At 38.2% G+C, this 23263-nt stretch overlaps 1 protein-coding gene across 1 annotated transcript in view; it reads left to right on the top strand.

Annotated features, from left to right (window-relative positions):
* INSC (INSC spindle orientation adaptor protein) overlaps positions 1 to 23263 on the top strand; it is an 85687-nt gene that overhangs the window by 5778 nt on the left and 56646 nt on the right. The window contains 1 exon segment of the mRNA XM_032212882.1: positions 7746 to 7871. Within this exon segment, the coding sequence (XP_032068773.1) occupies positions 7746 to 7871 (126 nt within the window).

Here is a 23263-nt window from a genome sequence, read left to right as displayed (position 1 = left end):
GGAGTTTTGGGAGACAAAAAATGCTGTATTCAGTGTATAAGACGCATCCAGATTTTCAGCCTCTTTTTTGAGGGAAAAAGGTGTATCTTATACTCCGAAAAATACAGTATTACCGCATTGGGTGTCATTTTATCTCAACATGTACATTCCCCATCTCTCCATACTTTCATTCTCCAGCAGTGATTATGAGACTGTGGGACAAAATACACCTCCCCTCATATTTATAGGGCAGGGGTGGGTACCAGCTGAACAACTGGTTCGCTTCATGCGCACTTTGCACTTTAGCAAAAATTGAACTTCCGCAATGCAAACAAGGAAAGGAGCAAGGTTACTAGCTGAGGAGTGGCAATTCAATCTGCTGCCACTGTTCAGCTGGGCTTCGGAAGCAGAAATAACAGTCAGTGTAACCCGGGGGCAGGAGGACGGGCCCACTTTCATGGAAACAGAGAATCGATTCGCTCTTGGCTTGCAATCAGAGCTACCGGTTCGGCAGAACTGATCAGAACCAGTAGAAATCCACCACTGTTGTAGGGAACATGTAGACTAGATAAAAGGAGAAATATTGCACCCAAACATAGCTCTAATTTTACTACATGTTCCCTTCCTGGCAGGACAAACAGTTAATGGTGAATAGATTTGAGTGTACTGACAATTATAATGCAAGAAGCATCATCTCCATAACGATGCTTAGCATTTCAGATTTTAGCACTATTTCTCCATAATTCTCACTACCTTTGTATGTATATGTGTGCCTTTAAGTCAGTTTTGAATCCTAGTGACCATGTGGACTTGTCCGTACAGTTTGCTTAGCAACACCTAGATTGCCATTTACTTCTTGGGGCCGAGAAAGACTGACTGGCTCATAGACACCTATTTTATTTCATGTCTAAGACAGGACTAGAATTCATAGTCTCCTAGTTTTTCGCCCGGTCCCTTTCACTACTACACCAAATTGACACTCAACATAATGTAGGCTAATGCTATTACTCCTTTTTGTAGACTTGTGGAAAACATTGAAAAAACAATTCTGTCTGAGTGGAAGGATCAAAGCTCATTCAGGGTACAGAAGTTGTAATATTTTTAATGTGACTTTGCATTGCATATCTAAGATTTCTCTCTTATTTTATATGAATCAGGCATGATAGAAGCATGTGTTCAATAAAAACAGTCTAAAATGAGAGAAGTTCTAGTGGAAAAGCTGAACTGAAAAAAGAAGTTAGCTCCCCAAAGAAAGAAGAGAATTTAAAGTTGTTGACTCAAAGACCTGCTAAAAGTCACTGCTGTTTTGTTCCTTAGCACTTGTACTGCATTATAGAAGTACTCATTCTTTACTAATTCTTTACATATTAGCTCATTTTAAGGAAACAATATAATATAACAAAATGGGCAAAAACTTTGAGATCACAAATGATAAAAGTTAAGAATGGATTCTTATCTTCTAAATTCTTTGTTAAATTTATTTAGCTTTTATTTCAGGTAAGATCAAAGTACTCTCTAATACTCACAATGTTTTTTTTAGTGTTATACCTAGTAAGTCCTCGGACTTACGAATGACAGCTCGGCAGCAGCCAGGCGCGCCTTAACCAATCAGGCGTGACAAGCTGCCCCTGACTTTGGCGTGTGACGCCTCCCTCGTGGGTTTGGGGGCGGTTCTGAGCCATGTCCTTCCCAACGGCTCAGAAGCCCCCATAGCTTTTTACTCCCAGACACTTTCCTCTGCCGAGAGGAACTACAGCCAGATTGACAAGGAGGCTCTGGCTGCGGTGTCCGGGGTTAAAAAGTTCCACGACTATCTCTATGGTCGGCACTTTACACTCTACACTGACCACAAGCCTCTCCTTGGGCTTCTGGCCGGTGATAGGCCGACCCCTCCCATCCTATCCCCCGCCTACTTACGCGACTACGCCTGCGCCATCTCTGACGCATGCACATCGCTGGGGGGGGGGGAAGGTGTGTTATAGCCTAGTAAGTCCTCGGACTTACGAATGATAGCTCGGCAGCAGCCAGGCATGCCTTAACCAATCAGGCGCACCTGCGAGTTGCCGGGCTGTCATATGTGAGGCTATTGGCTCATCCGTCTGACAGCTCCATATAAAAAGCTGTCAGACGGAGGAGAGGTGCCGGTCTACCATCTGTATTCATTCTTGCCTGTAATAAAGCAGTTTGACTTACAGTTACCTCAGACGCCTCTGCTTGATTCTTCCACCGATCTAACATTTAGGATATGATTTATATCACCAACAATTCTTTTCCCAAAATCATTGATTTTTTAAAGTCAAAACTGGCCTTATGAATGCCTATATATCTAGACATTTTCCTCACCAAACATGTCTGATCAAATATAGATTTTAAATAAATGAAATTTACTTATTTTATTTCTCAGAGAGTCACAAATAAATTTATTTGTCTATTATTACAGGTAATAGTGTGAAAATCAATGGCATTTAATAAAAGAAATTGAATAGGTCACCATCAAAATCCTTCTTAGTCTGCTAGTTAGAAATCCTTTTTATTATGCCTGCTTTTCCAGCAAAACCATTTAAAATCTGAGAACAAAAAGTCTTTAAAATGTTAAGCAATTTATTTTTCCCAATAAATTTTGTCTTAGGTTTATGAAAAGGTTCAGCTTCTTCTCATCTTTAAACTGTATGTCCACATAACCTACTGCCCTTAAATTTGTCATTTGATTTATACAGTATTGGAAATGTGAGATTCAGAAGAGCGTGGCAGTTTGTAAACTCAGATTAAATTTGATATTTTTTAAATTTTTTAATTAAGATAATAATTTAAAATACTACAATGTGCCCGGGCTGCCAGAAAAGAAGTCCGAAGTGTCTTCTCTGGCAACATTGTACTGCTAACTAGGGCATACAAAACCTTTGCCAGACCAATTCTCGAATACAGCTCATCTGCCTGGAATCCACACCGTATATCAAACATTAATATGATCGAACAGGCCCAGAGGTATTTCACGAGAAGAATACTCCACTACCTCCTCTGCTCACAATAGAATCCCTTATGCTACCAGGCTCAAAATTTTGGGCTTGGACAACCTGGAACTATGCCTCCTGTGGTCGGACCTAAGCATAGTACACCAAATTGTCTGCTATAATGTCCTACCTGTTAACGATTACTTCAGCTTCAACCACCATAATACATGGGCAAACAATTGATGCAATCTCAAGGTAAACCGCTCCAAACTCGATTGCAGAAAATACGACTTCAGCAACAGAGTGGTCAATGCCTAGAATGCTCTACCTGACTCCATTATTACATCCTCAAACCCCACAGCTTCAACCTTAAACTTTCTACCGTGGACCTCACCCCATTCCTAAGAGGTCTGTAAGGGGGGGGGGGGCGTGCATAAAGCGCACCAGCGTGCCTACCGTCCCTGTCCTACTGTCCCCATTTACTTGTATTCATGTCCTTTGTTTATGTCCATGTTCAGACTTATGCCTGCTATCCTGTACATGTTTGACAAACTAATAATAAATAAATAAAATATAAATGAAAATAAAGGTTGCAATAAAGGGTTGGTCACCGGGAGCAGAAGTTTTGTGTTTCGAGCTTTCGGACTTGTGCTGAAGCTCATCTTCAGGGAAATTCTCCTTAGCAGAGTGTGTGCTTCTCTTCAGCATGAGTCTGAAAGCTCAGAAGAAAAAACCTTTCCTCCCAGTGACTGACCCAGATTGGATTCTGCAACATTATCCTGGGACACGTATATTTGCCTTCTCTCGAGAAAATTAAGGTGGTAAGGAAATGGGAAGGTAAAAAAGGAGTGTAGAAAGAAGGGGACAAGGAAAACAAAAGCATTGACTTCCAACTTTTTTCAGCACAGTAAAATACAAAAATTGCAATCTCAACTTTTTACATACTTAGTAAATACTAGCCAATTTCTGTAACAAAAATCTAATCTACCATAATTAGCAAATACCAAGGTCAAGATTTCAGACTGAATTTAACTTGAGCTACTTTGAAATTGAAAGGGGGGAAAAATATATCCTTAGGCTATAATAGAGAAGTATTAAAACACCAGCAACTGTTTCATTTTTTTATTTTGCAAAAAGAAGTAAAAACAGCAGGGATGACAACCCTTTAGTGGTTTATGCCAGCTTTCCAACATTATGATGATTGTAAGAGGATTATGCACTTAAGTTATTTTCTACATGTAAAAAACAGTGAGGATGCTGATGGAGAGGGATAAAGCAATTATGTTTATCCTTACTTCCTACTCATGAATGAAGAGTTTATCTCTTTTAAGCATGATGGAACAAAATTAAAATTATGAACTTGGCTGTATGTAGTAAATCTGAAAGGGCTTCTACTCTCAAAATTATCACAAATATAGTTATTCAAGCCTCTTTATTTGCCAAACAAATGTTTGTTTGAAATCTTCAGACTTTTTCTTGGTGGAGGAAGATCAGAAGTAAGTAAGTAAGTAAGTAAGTAAGTAAGTAAGTAAGTAAGTAAGTAAGTAAGTAAGTAAGTAAATAAGTGCAGTTCTACTATGGCCTAGAGCATGGTTTGCAGTGCCAATGCAGTATGGTGCCCTCTCACTTTCCAAAGATGATGAGCTGGTTACTCAGATATTTACTTTCTCCCAGAATAGAAAGTTATTAAAAATAATGTCTCTCCTGGCAAATGGAGTCTTCAATGCTCATTGTTTTAAAGCTCCTTTGGGAAGATTTTTATTCTAAAAGGGCAAGTTATAAATTATCCTAATAAATAATAGAGAAGCAGTTTGGTTAAAGGCCCCAGGCCAGAAACCAAAAGACTTAAGTTTGTAGGCACAAAGCCAGCTGGAGGCCAGTGACTCTCCCTCAGACCTAGGAAGAAGGCAGTGGCACTTCTGAAAAATCTCCAAATCATTTGTCTACATAGTCATCAGGAATAGCGGTTGACTGAAGGCTCTGAATAAATAATCTATTGTTTCCATTTTTCAAGATTAAAAGTGGCATAAAAAGAAGCATCAAGCTATTTTTATATGTGACAATGTTCATAGCAATCGATGTTCTTTTGCTGTTGCATATAGCGCCCAACTGCAGTGAGTGAGTGATTTGAAAATAAAGTCTTTGCTTGTGGTATTAATTCCAGAAATCAATAGAATTTCATTCACATTTTTGGTTGTATCTGTGCCAATAAAGCTTTCTGAATTCCTTTGTAGCCATATGCTACAAATGAAAGAGGATTATTTTACAAAACTGAAAACCATTTAGGTCAAAATCCTAATTACATTTATCTGCAAATAATTCCCATCTAGTCGGTAATAAACTTTCTGTAGGGCTAAGCAGATTTAAGATTATTTCTACACTAGCCAGTTCTTATATTGAACCTTCAGAATTATATATTGCCAGAGATTGGCTTGGAGCTTAGAATGGATCGGATCTAATTAGTTTTTGAATGAGAGACTATCTGGAAACATCAGTGTTATAAACTAGATTGTAAAATAATAATGAAATAAAGGATCAGATCAGCAGAGAAGCAAAAGCCCAGTTTCTAATTAAAAAGGTGATTTTGGAAAACTGCAAGAAAAAGAAGACCAACCTGAATGTAGTTTGCATTGATTATAAGAATCCAGTCAACTCCCTTTTACATGATTAGATAATCAAGTGCCTATAAATAACAGGAATCAATAGAAACATCAGAAGTTTGGTTTGAATGAAAACCATAGGTGTTGGTCAATGATGATAAACTGGGAGCAGTTAATATCAAGAGAGGAATCTTTCAAGGACACCCACTCTCACCACTGCTGTCTGTCACTGCATTGATTCCTCTATCAGCAATACTGACCAAGTTAGGCCATGACTAAAAGGTAACGGTAAAGGTTCCCCTCACACATATGTGCTAGTTGTTTCTGATTCTAGGGGGTAGTTTCAAAGCCAAAGAGCCAGTGCTGTCCAAAGATGTCTCTATGGTCATGTGACTGGCATGACTAAATGCCGAAGGTGCACGAAACACTGTTACCTTCCCACCAAAGATGGTTCCTATTTTTCTACTTGCATTTTTACATGCTTTCGAACTGCTAGGTTGGCAGAAGCTGGGATAAGCAATAGGAATTTACTCAGTTATATGGCACTAGGGATTCAAACCGCTGAACTGCCGACCTTTCTGATTTACAAGCTTAGCATCTTAGCCACTGACTACCTAACATCAAAACCATCTGCAAGGAAAAAACACTTCCTTTACATGAATGACCTGAAGCTATATGGCAAAACACCTAAAATGGAATCACTGCTCAGTGCTGTATGCACAGCCAAAATATTGCAATGGAGTTTGGAATGGATAAATGTGCCACCATTTGGCAAGGAGGCACAAAGATTTCATTGGTGGAATAAAGGAATGAAGACAACCAATTGGTTTAATGGTTAAAACACCAGATTAGAAACCTGGAGGCAGTAAATTCTAGTCCTGCCTTAGGCACAAACCCAGCTGGGAAACTCCTCCCCCTACCCCCTCTCTCCTCTCTCTCTGTTGTTTCCTTTTCTTGAGAACTAATAAAACAATGTCCTCTAGAGAGCATTCAGTTTTAGCATCAATTTAGAGACATTCAAGCTACTACAAACTGTTTAATTTTATTTTGAGATTATGATGAGATAAGCAGCTATGTTTCCACTGCAGCAAGATGCAAACTTTAAGGAGCACATATTTTTTAACAAATGTAAATCTAATTGCTGAACAAATTGTGAACTGGGTCTATGTAGGTAGTCACTATATAAAGAATTAGCCTGGGCAATGTTAAGCAGTTTGCCTGCATGGCTAGCTTTCATGGTTTACTTCCTGTGATTGTAATAGGTGTTTACCAGGAACTACTAAAAGGACAATTATAAAATGATAGAGTTGGAAGGAACTAGCAGTGGGTTCTGGGCAGTACAGCCCGGTACAGCTGTACCGGTAGTAGCCGGGAGCAGCAGTCACCGTACTGGTACAGTGGCTCATTTGGCCCACCTGCCCACATTCCATAGCTGTTTATAATGCGACAGGCCAATCGCGTACATACACACAGCGTGTGGCTCCTGCACATCCTCCGCCGAGCAGCTGGGTGTCACAGGGCAGTGGTGTGTGCATGTGTGCACAGCGCGCATGCCCAACTAGGACGCCCAGCCCAGTGCACAGCGTATCGCTTGCGACGGGATCCGGAACCCCCCATTGGAAGGAACCATTTAAAACACTGCATCAATCCCCCCTTAAAACATTTGTGATAAATGGTTGTCTAGTTTCTCCTTCAGCAACCTTTTCTTTTTGATTAATCCATACATTTGGAATTTGGAGACCATTCTATGGCTACTGTAATAGACGCAACCAATAACAAAATACTTATTTAGCAAAGCAGTGAAGTTATTCTCCATCACTTCATATAATCTCTTAGTTGCTTTCTATTACTATTTTTTCCCCCTGAACTTGAGGCACACTGCCAAACAAGTACTGAGTCAGAGCCAACCACCATTTTATTTTCTAAAAATGCCTCTGGGGTTTACCTGGAGTCCAGCAACATTCCTGGAAATAAAAATTATGCATGAGGATGTTTCTTTGTTTCGCAGAATACCGTGACCTTTATTTTTAATTAAAATGCTTTTAAAAAAAGGCAATTAGAAAGCCTGTTGGGGCATTTTGGTAGAGATGCTGGAGCACACAGGGACTATACTGGGACCTGATTCTAGAACATGGCTTCTTCTATTGAACTATTTTTCTTCTTCTTAACTTGTAGTCTTATTGCAGCTTATTTACTGATATTTTTTTTCTTGTAGGAAGGAGGTATTGTTGCCTTGCTTAAAATCTGCCGTCAAGATTGCTTCAGATGCCTATATCCTCAAATACTCCGGACGGTGGCCTCAGTATGTTGTGTGGAAGAAGGAATCCAACAGCTGGAAAAGGTATCACCTCCATCTCTTGAGTCTGTAAAAACAATGTGCTGTCCTTAGCAGATTACTAACACACGTGTCATGCAACCTAAAAGTTCACCAATGGCAAATATTGATTGCAGGATCCAGTCTGGGCTGGTCACTGGGACCAGAGGTTTTGATTTATGAGCTTTTGGAGTCGTGCTGGAGCCCATCTTCAGGGTACTTCTCCCTAGCAGAGTGTGTGTTGTTCTGTGTGTGATATTTATAGGGCCTGTTGTATGTGGCTTTTTAGATGTCGTTTGGGGTGTGTTAATGGCTGGCATTGATTATCCAGTGGAGTTTTTCACAAATATGTTAGCGCTGATGATAGATTTTAAAACAATTCTTCAGGTTTATTTTTCAGCAGATGGGCTGGGTTAATGTTGCAAATATTACTCCAGGGAAATCAATATGAAACTTGCCATTTAGTTTAATAGCTGGGAATAGCTCGTTCATTGGGATGCAAGTTTGTACCTGCAGATTCTAAAGACCACATATAATCCTGCTGTGTAGGATGATTCCTTTATAAAGTTTCCCTTCATTTTGGTCATAAAAGAATGTGATGCTATGCATAAGATCCAAGAGAGAGGATGCAGCAACAAAATTTTGCCTATACTATCTGTGGTATTAGATTAATTGTTCCTGTCATAGTTTATATGTGGTCATACGTATTCCTGAGATTATTTCCACCTTATTTCTGGCCCAGCTTTCCTCCCAGAAATACAAAGTTGCATGAACATCTCGTTCCTACTCTATAGTTAAATCCCTCCAGTTAGTCACCACTTAACCAACTTTCTTTTTCTCCTTTATTTCCTGAGCAAATGGGTGCATACTCAAACATGAACTGCAACCAACCTACATTTAGAAGAAGCTATGAAGTATACTGTGGATACATTATTTTGAAAATAAATATGATATTAAAGATATATACCATATTTTTTCGGAGTATAAGAAGCTCCAAAGGAGGAAAACAAGGGAAAAATATCTGCCTCTGCCTCTGCCTCCCAGCAATTTGCCTCCTTGCAACAAACAGCATAGACAATATACACTGTTTGTAGTGTTATATTTCAGACTATACTTGTACAGATGCTGTTAAAATTTATGTGCTTTCTGGAAGTATAGTTATTCTGTGCTATTTAAAAGAATAGCACTTTTTAAAACAATAGCACTGGGCCTCTTCAGATCAAACATTTTTTTAAAAAAGCTTCTTCATTTTGTTAAATTGTCTAGAATAATAAAGCAGTCTTTAAAAAAATAAGTCTAATAATTTGAACATTCTATAGGCATTTATAGTTGTTGACTTATCTCCTTGCAGCAAACAACCTTATTAGCACAAGAAAAAAAATCTGCTTCTGCCTCCCAGAAATTTGCCTTGTGGAGCAAACAGCAAATTTCACTTCAATTTCTCCCGATCATCAGCTGTTTTAGGCTGCAGGGATTGCTATAGCCTATTGAAGTCTTGCAAGCCCCCATTTGCTGCAAAGAGGTAAATTGCTGGGAGGCAGAGTCCAAAAGATTGGGGCTGTTGGGTGGGTGGGGCTACATTCAGTGCATAAGGCGCACCCAAATTTTCACCCTCTTTTAGGGGGGAAAAGGTGCATTTATAGTCTGAAAAATACGGTAGTTTAGCAGCATTTCAATATCAAATTATTTTTAAGCAAAAGTAGCTAAAAGATAGGGATATGGTGGCTCAGTGACTAAGATGCTGAGCTTGTCAATCAGAAGGTCGCCAGTTCAGCGGTTTGAATCCCTAGTGCTGAGTAACAGAGTTAGCTCCTGTTAGTTGTCCCAGCTTCTGCCAACCTAGCACGTTAAAAAATCAAGTAGAAAAATAGGGACCACTTTGATGGGAAGGTAACAGTGCTCTGTATGCCTTCGGTGTTTAGTCATGCCAGCCACATGACCATGGAGACGTCTTCAGACAGCACTGGCTCTTTGGCTTAGAAACGGAGATGAGCACTGCCCCTAGAGCCAGAAATGACTAGCATGCACATGTGGGGGAACCTTAACCTTTAACTAAAAAGTTAAGAGCCTAGTAAGCATTTCATGTATATGTAAGTACTCATTGAACATATCTGCATGCCCTTGCCTTTTGCACAAGTACATACATTTGCTTAAGAGGTATCCATTGCCAATGGCATATGAATTGTAATAAGCAATTCTGAAGACTTTAAACATGAAGCATCTGGAAGCTTTCCCTGTCTACTGATGGAACTTGGCATTGAGGTAACAACAGTTCAAATACTCTCAACTATCTGGGTTACCTTCAAAATTGAAATTATGAATTACCAGTTTTTGGTCTCCCATGTTTAGTTTAAGTGAAGAAAATAAATTCCATTTTATTTACCCAACACTTTCATAATTTATAACTTCCTGTTAGAATGGTATCCTTGAGTTGCCAGTTGTTAACCATGCATTGCCATAAAGTAAATGTAGAGGATCTGAAAAGAAGTATATGAAATTACAATATATGAATTGTTAGATTATTTTGTGCAGAAATTTATTCATTCAGAAAAAAATCACTGAAATGTTGAGTGTTTTATATGGATTCAGGTCCTTTTCTGGTCATTTTTGAAATGTCACCTTGTATGGTAATGAGATGGCACATCACCTCATCACCATACGATTTACCATATATGTAGATTTATACTCATTGTGAGACAACTATACAACCAAGTATCAGAAAAAGGTGTTTAATTTTTTTTTTTTTACAAAAGCTAATTTTAACTCTGAGTGGTTCATACTTGACAAACTCTGAAGCATGCCGTTATCTCCATTTTTCATTTGAGTTGTTGATAGGGTTCAATTCTTCAGAAATACATTGTTGAACAAAGGAAAACAAAAGCTACCAATTACTTACTAAATAATGGTACTCTTCACATCTTGTATTTGAACAATGTGTCTTTTCTACAAAACAATATTACTTTATACTTTATACTTTACAATGATATGCTTTGTAATAAAATGGTTAGGATGGAAGAAAAGACCAGGGACAGAACATCTTTAGCCAAAGTACAAGCCAATTTTCAAAGGAAATTCCTTCTCTTTCCCACATTTACACACATTTAGAAACACACTGGATTAGATTTCTCAGTTTTTTTTTCTTCTTGTCTATATTTTTAACTTATGAAAGATTTATAAAGATGTGTTGGTAATATTTTAAGAATCTGAGCTGCAGCAGGAGTAACTAATAGAATGGAAAGTAAATAAAGAAATGTGTGAATTATGTGAATCAGTGTTTCTCAACCTTGGTCACCTGAAGATGCGTGGACTTCAACTCCCAGAATTCCCCAGCCAGAAAACAATAATGATTCTACTAGACAGGAAGTCCTTGACTTATGAACACAATTGAGCCCAAAATTTCTGGTGTTAAGTGAAATATTTGTTAAGTGAGTTTTGCTCCATTTTACGACCTTTCTTGCCACGATTGTTAAGTGAATCACTGCAGTTGATAAGTTAGTAACCTGGTGAATCTGGCTTCCCCATTGATTTTGCTTGTCAGAAGGTCACAAAAGAGATCACATGACCTCAGGACACTGCAACTGTCATAAATTCATGTTAGTTGCCAAACATCTGAATTTTGATCACAGCATCATGGGGATGCAACAAAGGTTGCAACTGTGAAAAATGGTCATAAATCATTTTTTGTTGTAACGTTGTGAAAGAATGAGCTTGCATTGAGGATGCAAGCATTCTCCCAATCCGATGGACCACTCCACGAATTTCTAATTCCTAGGCTGCTTTGGCAATGAGACACACACACACTGCAGGCTGGGTGAAAATGGTGGTTTCTGGCTTAACCAGAACACTTTTTATTAGGAAAGTTCAAAGAAGCAAAATCTTCGGCAGTTAGTACAAACAAAGGATCTCACAGTATGTTACAAATCACTTCTTGATTAAAGGTTCTCACAGTATCACATCCTGACAGAAAAGGCAGGGAGGAGGGACAAAAGGTACTCTTTGATAAGGGGAAATGAGGAGGTATAAAATTGTAAATCACATAGAGTGCTACATTTCAGCCTAGGCATATGGAGTCTTGTTACATGAGGCGGCTTTTAATTATCAGGCAAAAGGATGTTTAAACTTTGCAAGGCTAATTCATCTCTGTGTTGCTTATGTTTAGATACTTTTCACATAAACATTCAAGATGAATTTCCAACACCTTGTTATCTTGATCTTCCCAGGGCTGTCATGGCTTTGGTAAAATGTTCACTGGGATTCTTTGATCCAGATAGATATTCTATCCTATCCTATTGATCCCAGCTAATTTCACCCAGCCAATTATGGGGTAGATTCCCACATCTCCTCCTTTTTTATTTTTTTTTAAATGGAGGCAATTGCCATGGGTTGTTTCTTTCTCACAAATCCCCCTTCCATTGGATATCCGGGAATTATTAATTCTGATGTGTTGACACTTATTAATAATGCGTGATGCTTCTGGATAGCAGCGTCCGCAATACTTTGCATAGTGGATCTCAATAATGGTATTATGCATGGCAACATAGTTAATCCCAAAAATATCATTCCGATAAAAAATAATCCTTGCTTCCAATTGTTAAAAATACCTCCAAGCCAACCATCAGTGTCCAATATGCCTTTCCAAGTTTGTACAGGAACATGTGCAGTTTGTATCATAGTTCGAGTTATTTTTTCTATTACAATTCCAGAATCATCAATTTGTATACAACAATTACTAAGATTAAATTTACCACACACTCCGCCTTCAGCAGCAAGCAAATAGTCTAAGGCTAAACGATTTTGCATAATATAAGTTCTTGACAATACACTTTCTTTTGCAAGCTTAGTTAATGCCAATGCAGTTTCATTTGTAATTATCTCCAATACAGCTTGTAATCTAATAATGCGATTTATCATGTATATTGGCGTTCTATATCCCCACGACCCGTCTTGTGCCCACGTCGCAGGATCATAATATGCAATAATTCTCTCAGGGGGCCACTCATCATCCTTCCAGTTACCTATTTTTATCCCTTTAGAGAGATCTATTGATCGTTTTCGTCTTTCAAGAGTATCATATACAGGGGACTTCCTGGGAGGAGCCTACTGGTGAAGGCAGCAAAAAATCAGCTGCCTCCGAATTCCTGGCTACGTACCTGTTTAGAGGATCTTCCATCTGACGTCTTATCAGGTTTTCTTATCCTTCAGGCAAGAGGGAAAGAAGAAACTGTTTTGCTGGCAAATGCTCTTCGATTTTTGCAGCTTTTGTGCTTGCAAGGAAAGGGGGGCTAGCCCAAGGCAGAACGGCTGTCCGTGCTGGGAACTTCAAACTGCCTTGTGCAGGACAAAGTAGGTCTCTCCCACTCTGCTCTAAGTTTTGTTTGATTTAATCTTATCACGAGCTGAATCCGTTTACTGCGAGGACAATAATTGCTTATCAACATTTTAGCTTCTTCTCTTTTTCTCCTCCGAAAAATTATTTACTCAGAGGCTTTTAAAATGGCGCCGAGCAGGCTGGTTTCTCCGGTAATAACGAACACTTTTTGCTAATTCTCACAAGACTTCAAAAGAATTCAAAACAAAAGAGATAGCTTATCATATGTTTTGGTTTCACAATAGAAGAATTTTACTCCTTCATTAACTTTGCTTATTTGGAAGTTAAATGGTGACGAATCTGTTGAACGGTCTTGTTACAATGTTTACTCACTGAAACTTTTGCCAAGCCTTAAACTTCAAAATAAAAGCCTCTTTACTTAAAGCTGCATATTTAGGCAATAGAGTTTTATTAACTGCAGGCAGACAAATTTTGAAATGGCCTCAAAACCAAATATTAACTTGAAGTCGTCACCCTCCACTTCCAGGGGCACATCCTCAGTGTCTGGCACAAAGCTGCAGCCTCCGCTTCCTACGCCCCCTGCTGGGGATGTGTTAACGAAAGAATTTTTTCTGAGTAATCTAAGCGAGGCTCTTAATGCACAGACAATTAAAATGGAAGATAAATTTAGAGATAATAGAGAGGAGGGAAAAGAGGAAATAAAAGAAATGAAAGAAGAAATTAAAAGTGAAATTAAAAGTGAAATAAAAGGACTTAAACAGGAGTTGTATGAGAAATTTGAGGCTAAGGTTGATAAAATTAGAGATGACATGCTGAGTCTTGTAACTGTATTAACAGAACATATTTCTGGAGTGGAAGATACTCTAGAGGTTCTTAATGATGCCAATGCTAACTTGACATTGAAAACAGAGGTGGTGGAACAAAAAGTGGAAAATGCTGAAAAAGAAATTATTATGATACAGTACCGACAAATGGAGTTCACATTAAGAGTAAGGGGGCTGCGTGAGGAGAAACAGGAGAACCTGAAACAGATCCTATCGGAAGCTTTTGACCGCCTGATGGGAAGACCAGGGACCAACCAAGGCTGGCAAATTGACAAAGCTTACCGCGTTAACTCCTGGCTGGCAAAGCAGAAGCAGCTTCCTCGAGACATCGTTATATATTTTACTACAAGAGAGTTCAGAAATATGGTACTGCAAGCGTCTTATAACACTAAGCTTCAAATTGGCGGTGAAGACCTGGCTGTTTTGAAAGAGATACCACCTCAAATGTTAAGAGCCAGAAGAGACTACGCTTTTTTGGTCGAAGAACTCAGAAATCGTCAGATACAGTATAGATGGGATGCACCATTCGGCATCATATTTACATTTGATAAGCAAAGGTACCGCCTCAACTCTGTATGGAAAGCCCGAGATTTTTATTATAATATATTGAAGGCCGGACACCCTGCACCATCTGGACCTAGAGAAAGACCACAAGAAGGACAGGATAGACAGCAAACTATACAACCACCAGACAAGATGGAGCATCTCTCTTCTCTAGAAGTGCAAGGTGCTATGGAACCAAGACCTAGCCGCATGACTACTAGACGTATGGAGAAACAAGCTAAGAAGCAACAGCATCAACAATCATCGGCCATCGATCAAGGAACTACAACAACAAATCTGGAAGCAGTGGGAGGAGCTAGACCTAAGGTTAAACAGGCCGTGCAGGAAGCTCTAAAAATGCTTCAACCAACCAAAGATGACAACTAAGATTTTAACATGGAATGTCAACGGACTGAACTCTCCACAGAAGAGGAAGAAAATATTTCATTATCTTAAACAGTTTAAGAACGATGTAATTTGTTTGCAAGAAACTCATATCAAGTCAACTGATCATAAATATTTGATCAACTCAAAACTTGGTCAACATTTTGCAGCTTCTGCTATGGAAAAGAAGAATGGTATAGTTGTATACTTAAGAAAAGATATGAAAGCTGAATTAATAGAAGCAGATCCCTTCGGAAGATATATTGCTTTAGACTTAATCTTAGAAGGGAAAAAGACATTACTTTTGGGAATTTATGCTCCCAATCAACAGCAAGATAGATTCTATAGAAATCTTCATGCTAAATTAGTACAGTGGGACTATAGTTCCTGTATACTATTGGGTGACTGGAATGGAGTGATAGACACTAAGAGAGATAAGAAGATTTCCCGCCTAAATACCAAGATGCGAGCAAAGTTACCCAAATCTTTCTTTGACATTATGGATGATTTCGAATTGAGAGATATCTGGCGAGAAAGAAATGCAGAGGAATATGACTTCACTTTCTTCTCGGACAGGCATCAATCCCTTTCAAGGATTGATTTTATTCTAACCACTAATGATTTGCTTTCTAGGGTCAAGAAAACAAAGATTGCAGCTAGAGTCCTTTCGGACCATAACCCAGTTTGGATGGAGTTGGGAAGGGTAGTGCAGGCAAGAAGGTTTTGGAAACTGAATGAAAATTTATTTAGATATGAAAACTATATTAATGATTGTAAAAAATTACTATCTGAATATTTTGTTTTGAATATGAATAAGGGTACATCTATGGAATTTGTATGGGATGCAAGCAAAGCGTATATGAGAGGAGTTTTGATGAATATAAATAAAACACATAGAAATAAGCAAGGGTTAAAACGAACAGAACTGGAAGAGGAAATTAAGAGAAAAGAGCTGGAGTTAACAAGGAAACCAGACGATACAAAGGTTAAGGAAGCTATTAACATATTAAAATCTCAATTCGACATGTTGATCTCTGACCAGGTAGCTACTAATTTATTATATGCAAAACACAATACTTTTTGTAATGCAAACAAACCTGGCAGATGGTTAGCTTATCAGATTAGGAAAAAAAGGAAAACTCGAAATATATCTAAACTGATTTACAGAGGGAAGGAGGTGTTCCAACAGGAAGAGATTCAAAAGGCTTTCTGGGAATTTTTTACAGAACTGTATAAAGGGGATAAAATTAATGGTTTAGACATAGACAAATATTTAGACAAGGAGAAAATACCTTCAGTTAGAGAAGAACACAGGCAAAAATTGAATCAACCAATAACCTCGGGGGAAATCCTGCAGGTAATTAAGCAATTAAAGCCAGGGAAAGCACCAGGTACAGATGGCTTGACAGCGGTTTACTACAAAAACTTACAGTTAGAAATGGTAGAACCTCTTAGAGAATTATTTAATATGATTCAAACGGAAGGTAAAGTCCCTCCATCTTGGAAGACAGCGTTTATATCTTTGATACCCAAAGAAGATCAAGATACTACTCAACCCAAAAATTATAGACCCATTTCATTACTGAATGTAGATTATAAAATTTTTACTAAAATATTAGCAAATAGGTTAATGTTGGTCATTCAACAATTGATACATACGGACCAAACAGGTTTTATACAAGGGAGACAGATGAAAAGTAATGTTAGATTAATTATTAATGCATTAGAATATTTGGGAAAGAACAACCAGATCCCTGCTGCGTTTATATTTTTGGATGCTGAGAAGGCCTTTGATCGAGTTAATTGGCAATTTCTGTTGAAGATACTGCAAAAAATGCAGATAGGAGATAATTTTTTACAGTCAATTAAAGCAATATACCAACAGCAAACAGCACAAATCATAGTCAATGGAAGTCTGACAGACTCTTTTCAAATTGGAAAAGGTACAAGACAGGGCTGTCCTTTGTCCCCATTATTGTTTATTATAACTTTGGAAGTATTGTTGAATAAAATACGGGGCTTGGATGGTTTAAAAGGGATCAAGATTAGGCAGCAAGAATATAGAGTCCGCGCTTTTGCGGATGATTTGGTCATAATATTGGAACAACCGCAGGAATCCAGTATGGTTTTAATGAATATGATTAATCAATATGGTCAAGTGTCGGGCTTTAAAATAAACTTAGGAAAAACGAAAATATTAGCTATAAATATGAATATTAAACAAAAGGAAGAATTAGGAGTGATGCTAGGATGTGAGGTAGTTAAAAAAGTCAAATATCTTGGAGTTAACATTTTAACTTCAAATGGGAAATTATATAAGCATAATTATGAACCACTTTGGTATAGCATACAGACAGAGATGAAAAAATGGGAGAAATTGCACTTATCTTTGCTGGGTAGGATAGCGGCAGTGAAAATGAACATTTTACCAAAATTTTTATTTCTCTTCCAAATGTTACCTATACTTAAAAAAGATGCGAACCTTTTAGAATGGCAGAAGGGTATCAACAAATTTGTGTGGGCAGGAAAGAAGCCGAGGGTAAAGATGAAAATAATGCAAGATGTACGTGAGAGAGGAGGATTGAAACTACCTAATTTAAAACTATATTATGATGCAGTGGCATTATCTGTAATTAGTGATTGGATTCATTTAACTAATGATAGAATATTGAACATTGAGGGACACGATCTGGTATTTGGTTGGCATGCTTACCTGTTATTCAACAAAAAATTGGATAAGACCTTTAAAAGTCATATTTTAAGAAATGCTTTATTGCGGGTCTGGAAGAAATATCAATATAAATTAAATGACAAGATACCCATGTGGGCAATTCCTAGACACGCAATTGAAAATATGAATACAGCACAAAAACAGGACAGAATTACTTACAGACAGCTTCTTACCTCGGAAAGGGGGGTATTACAATTAAAATGTTTAGAGGTATTAAAAGAGGAGAAGGTAGTTCAAACATGGTTCCAGTATGGGCAATTACAGGCTAGGTGGAAAATAGATCAAAAAATTGGTTTTATTCAAGTTGAGGATAATCTGTTTAAACAAATAAGAGATCAAAGCTTAATGCATATAAAGAGGATATATAATGTATTAATACAGATGGATTCGGAAACAGAATTAGTTAAAGATTGTATGATAAAATGGGCTCAAAATATTGAGGAACCAATAATGTTGGATACATGGGAAAGAATCTGGGTAAGAAATGTGAAATTTACACAAGCTCAAAATCTGAGAGAAAATTTTTACAAGATGTTCTATAGATGGCATTTAGATCCTAAAAAGTTGGCTTCTATGTATCCGAATGTACAGCCTAAATGTTGGAGGTGTGGTTCTCTCGATGCTACATATTATCATATATGGTGGACCTGCCAAAAGGTTAAGGCATTTTGGATAAAAATATGGTGGGTCATGCAAAATGTTTTTAAAAGAAGGATAAAGTTTAGTCCTCAGTTATTTTTACTAGGTATATGTACTGATTTTACAGTGGTAGAGACCAATTTGACTCTGCACCTGATAACTGCAGCAAGACTGTTGGTGGCGCAATATTGGAAGAAGGAAGACTTGCCTACAATCCAAGAATGGACATTGAAAGTAACAAACTTAGCTGAAATGGCTAAAATATCGGCATATCTCAAAGATCATTCAAATGAGAGATATAAACGAGACTGGAAAAAATGGATTGACTATATACAAAATAAATACGGGACTAAGAAATTCCAGTTAGCCTATGCTTAAGATCAGAAATGATTTAAACTGTTAAAAGTCAGTTCAGTAAGAAGAAGCTAAGGTCAATCTAGAATGTCATTAATTTCTTTATTTCTTTTTTCTCAATAGATTTTAGACTGTGTTAGTTAAAAATCCATACCGTGTACGGGTTCTGGGAAGTCGGGGGGGGAAGGAGGAGGGGGGGTGGGGGGGTGGAGGGAGGGAGGGATACACACAACAAAAAAAAAATTGTACTTCAATGTCTTAATGATTGACAAATGATGACATATTTGTGTTTGTTTTTTTTAAAGAAAAATAAAAAAGTTGAGAATAAAAAGAGTATCATATACAGGGACTCCCAATTTCTGTTTTTTCTCTATAGGCATTAGGAAGAAAGAAGGTTGAATTGCCCCCAAAATGCATGACCCATACCAACCTGCGGGTAACATATTATAGGCAAAATTACCACATATCCAATATAACCCATCAGGTGAATTCCACACAATAGTATCATTTTCAGGGTCTGAAAGTCCTTTTAACTTAGTTACTTTTAGCAATGAGTTTTCAGGTTGGGTCATATTAGTTTGTGAAACCCAAGTGTTATTTTCCCATTCATTAGAACATTTTAAAAATCCCATAGGTTTATTTCTGTGTTTTTGATTATTTTTATTTCTAGTATAACATATGTGACCTATTATATGAGAGGTAACTTGCCAGGTTTCATTGAAGTTGTTATTAAAGGTGAAATTCCCTTTCCATTGTGCTATTTCAGTATAGTTTGCTTCTTGTACATGCCATGGCCAGCGATCTCCCATAGTGGTTCCTCCACATACAAAACAATTTTTTAACATAAGTTCTGTAGCAACTTCTTGAGCCAAATTAATAAACATATTTTTTGCTTTTGGAGGTGTAGGTAGATCGTTAAGTTTAGCAATCTCCTGCTCATAACTCCAAAAAAACTTTACAGGTTGATTTGTTAATTTTGTTGCTTCAGTCTTTACAATAATATATCCATAAGGATCCTTCCCTGTTTTATCTATACCAATACCATAATGATAGTATCGGGTACCTAAAGTACCTGCTACCTGCGCAGAAAGGCAGAGTGGCGTGCAGTGATGGGATTGACAATCAGTAGTGACTGGAGTAATAGAAAGATCAAAATTATTAGGTCCATAGCCACTTGTATACCAATATACACTCGGTTGGGTATAGCCTCCATGTGCTGAAAGTGTCGAGCGAGTGAATAAATATCTATGGTTTTGGATATATGATTGTTCCCACGACTGTCCTCCACAGGTTACCCCCGCGGATCCTGTTCCTTGCCCTATATCAATTGCTAAACATGTATCAAAACAAACAATAATGGGTGCTATTCCCTTTGAAACATTATGGGCTATGTACCCTGATAATCTTTGTGCTGTAAGAAATTGATGTTTTAAACTAGATCCTCCTTTATAGCCATAAACATAGATGCTACTTGTTATAGGTCCTACCGCTTTTGGTTCATAACATTGTATCCCATTTGGTGTATAGCACTGATTGTATTGTGTATTATTATGTGTGCATGGTGGTATTAAAGTTCCATTGCATTCAGGTTTCATAGTATAATATATTAAGCATAGAGATTCTTGTGCCTTGCTTGGTTTTTTGTAAACAGGCTGTGCAAATGTCCTCTTTTATCTCTCTTTTTGTAAGGTGGTGAAAGCCGTCTCCTCCCATCTCTTGTTGATAACTCAGTAATGTTAAGAACCACTCACTAACTGGGGGAAATTTTATGCTTGCTCTTGAAGTTACTTCTGTTTTTATCATTTTATTAGGTAACCCTTTTTGATATTGTATGCATTGATACCAACCTATAGAATTCTCTGTAATTTTTACTTTAATGTGTGATAAACAGCTGTTCTCTTTCGGGTGTGAAATACCTCTCACATACTGGAATGCCTTTTTGTATTTTGCAGGCAAAAATTGCCATGTAATTAAACACGCTGTTTCCGGATCTTTCAAATAACAAGTTAGAGTAACTTGTGTATTGGCTTCTCCATATGTATTGTGAGGGTAGATGCATATCCCTTGAGAATTGCAGTTTTCCCCATTGGAGTATGGAATGATCGCTCTTTTTGAGCGGTTGTGTGTGAAAGGAATTTCTTGAATATCCTCCACTATTCCCTTCTTATTTTTGCGTTCATATTCACATGCCCCTCATATGATTAAAAGCACAATTCCCACCCCCAACATCATTACCAGAAGATGCAGCAGAAAATGTTTGCAGGACATCGGGAGAGCCCAAAGATCCCAAAATCCCATTTCCTGTCCATGTAACGGTCCTCTGAAAAATGGACACCATGGTTGTCGTGCTCTTGGGACATAAGGACGGCCAATGACTTGTTCCGGACGGATTTTCATTCTTAGCACTAGATGTCAAAAGAGGGATCAATAGATCTTACGTGATAATCGTTAGAAAAAGGATTGTCAATAGCTTGTTGAACTGTGGGTGTAATACGAAGTTCAGTAGTGATACGGGAGGGATCGGTGTACTTAAAATATTCCTGAAGATATTGTTCAATTATCACAATGTCACACGGGATTTTGCAATGAGTGCAAAGTTCACAGGAATAACAGTGGGAGCAGCAGCAATTCTAGTCGTCTGTTGCTTGAAACAAAAGGGATAGGCTTGCTTCGGGATCCTTTTTATCATCTGTTTTTACCGGTCTCTCATGAAACGGTCGTATGCATCTTCCAGGAACCCACAACACTCTGTCCGGGAGTTGCACGGCAGCGTATCCACGTCCCCAGGTAACGAGCTCCACTGGGCCCTTCCACTGAGGGTCTGGTAATTGTCTGTAATAAACAAGAGGGCGGGGAGAAACTACGCTATGCTGAAAATGTCTTTCCCCAGCTGTGGAAGCTATGGGTGAGCCTGTAAGATTCAAAAAATTCTGTGTATACAAGGCTTTACTCAAACGGTTTTGGATTTCAGGCAGCCCTATCTTAAAGGGGCCTTGCTGCTTATCAAGCATCATTTTTAGTGTTAAATTTGCTCTTTCTACAATTCCTTGTCCTTGGGAATTGTAAGGGATGCCAAATTTATGGACAATTTTCCATTGATCACAAAAGGTAGCGAATGCAGCGCTACTGTATGCAGGTCCATTGTCTGTTTTAATCTCCAGGGGACTTCCTAAAACTGAAAAAGAGCGCATACAATGATTGATCACTTGTTTGGTTGTCTCCCCCCGCTGTGGGCTTGCAAAAATAAAACCTGAAAAGGTATCCACTGTGACATGAATATATTTCCAGGGTGCAAAAGAAGAATATTGAGTGACATCCATTTGCCATATCTCACAACGCTTAATTCCTCGGGGGTTAACTCCCATAGGAATTGCGTTACCTTGCCTGCTACAGGTTGAGCACTGCTGGATAATTGCTACAGCCTCTGTTTTTGAAATTCCAAACATCTTCATTAAGGCTTTTGCATTTTGATGAAAATACTCATGGCTTTCCCCGCTCCTTAACAAAATAAACTCTTTTTTTTTTTGGAAATAGAGGGGAGCGAAAGCGCTGTTTATTTGTTTATTTATTATGGCACCCAGGTCAAAATCGAAGCGTCTCTCTACAAATGTGCCTAAAGAATCTAAAGAATTTATACTGGAATCACAGCCCTTGTCTCCTATGCCCTCTACTGGAGAATTTTTAACACAGGAATTTTTCTTTCAAATGCTTAATGATTTTAAACAAGAAATCAAGGAATTCGTATTGGAGCTATATGATGATTTAAAGTTTAAAATTGACCAAATGAAGGTGAATACGTTTGCAGCCGTGTCTGTCCTGTCAGATTACTCTGCTGAAATAGAGAATAAATTGGAAAGCTTGGAGGAGGCTAATTCTAATTTGACTACTAATATTCAAATATTACAACAAAAAATTAGAGACACTGAAGAACAGCTCGTGATGATAAATTTTAATAGGAAGGCATTTGCAATAAGAGTCAGAGGACTCCGCGAAAAGGAGCGAGAGAATTTGAAACAGACCTTTGTTGAAGCCTTCAGCCATGCGGTGGGAAGCCCGGGACTTAACTTTGATTGGCAGATTCGGAAAATCTATCGCCAGAACTCGTTGGTAGCGGAACAGCAACAGCTCCCGAGGGACATAATTATATATTTTTCCACAAAAGAATCCAGAAACGCGATTATGCAAAAGTTTCATAATAACAGTCTGCGAGTTGATGACCAGGACCTGATTGTCTTCAAAGAAATACCTTTCCAGATGTTGAGAGCAAGAAGAGACTATGCCTTTTTAACTAAAGAGCTTAGAAATCAACAGATCCAATACAGATGGGAGGCCCCAGCCAGCATTACGGTCACATTTGAGAATCAAAGATTCCGTCTTAACTCTGTTTCGGAGGCTCGAGATTTCTATTACAAGACTTTGAAGGCGGGACTTCCTGATTCACTCGGAAAAGAGGAGAGACAAGCTGAAGGAGAAGGCAAGCGGCAGGCCGCGTGGTTGCAAGATGGAGGGGGTAGCCTTTCCTCCCTCGGAGAAGCAGAAAAGCGGAGATCGAGGATTTAGACATTTTAAAATATTTGCCAAAGTTGTGGACTGAATGGGGGTTTGCGACCTTTCT

The sequence above is a fragment of the Thamnophis elegans genome, chromosome 1, assembly GCF_009769535.1.
Source record: "Thamnophis elegans isolate rThaEle1 chromosome 1, rThaEle1.pri, whole genome shotgun sequence".
Classification (NCBI taxonomy): Eukaryota; Metazoa; Chordata; class Lepidosauria; order Squamata; family Colubridae; genus Thamnophis; species Thamnophis elegans.
Note: the sequence above shows the minus strand (reverse complement) of the source record. Positions and strands in the feature narration are given on the sequence as shown.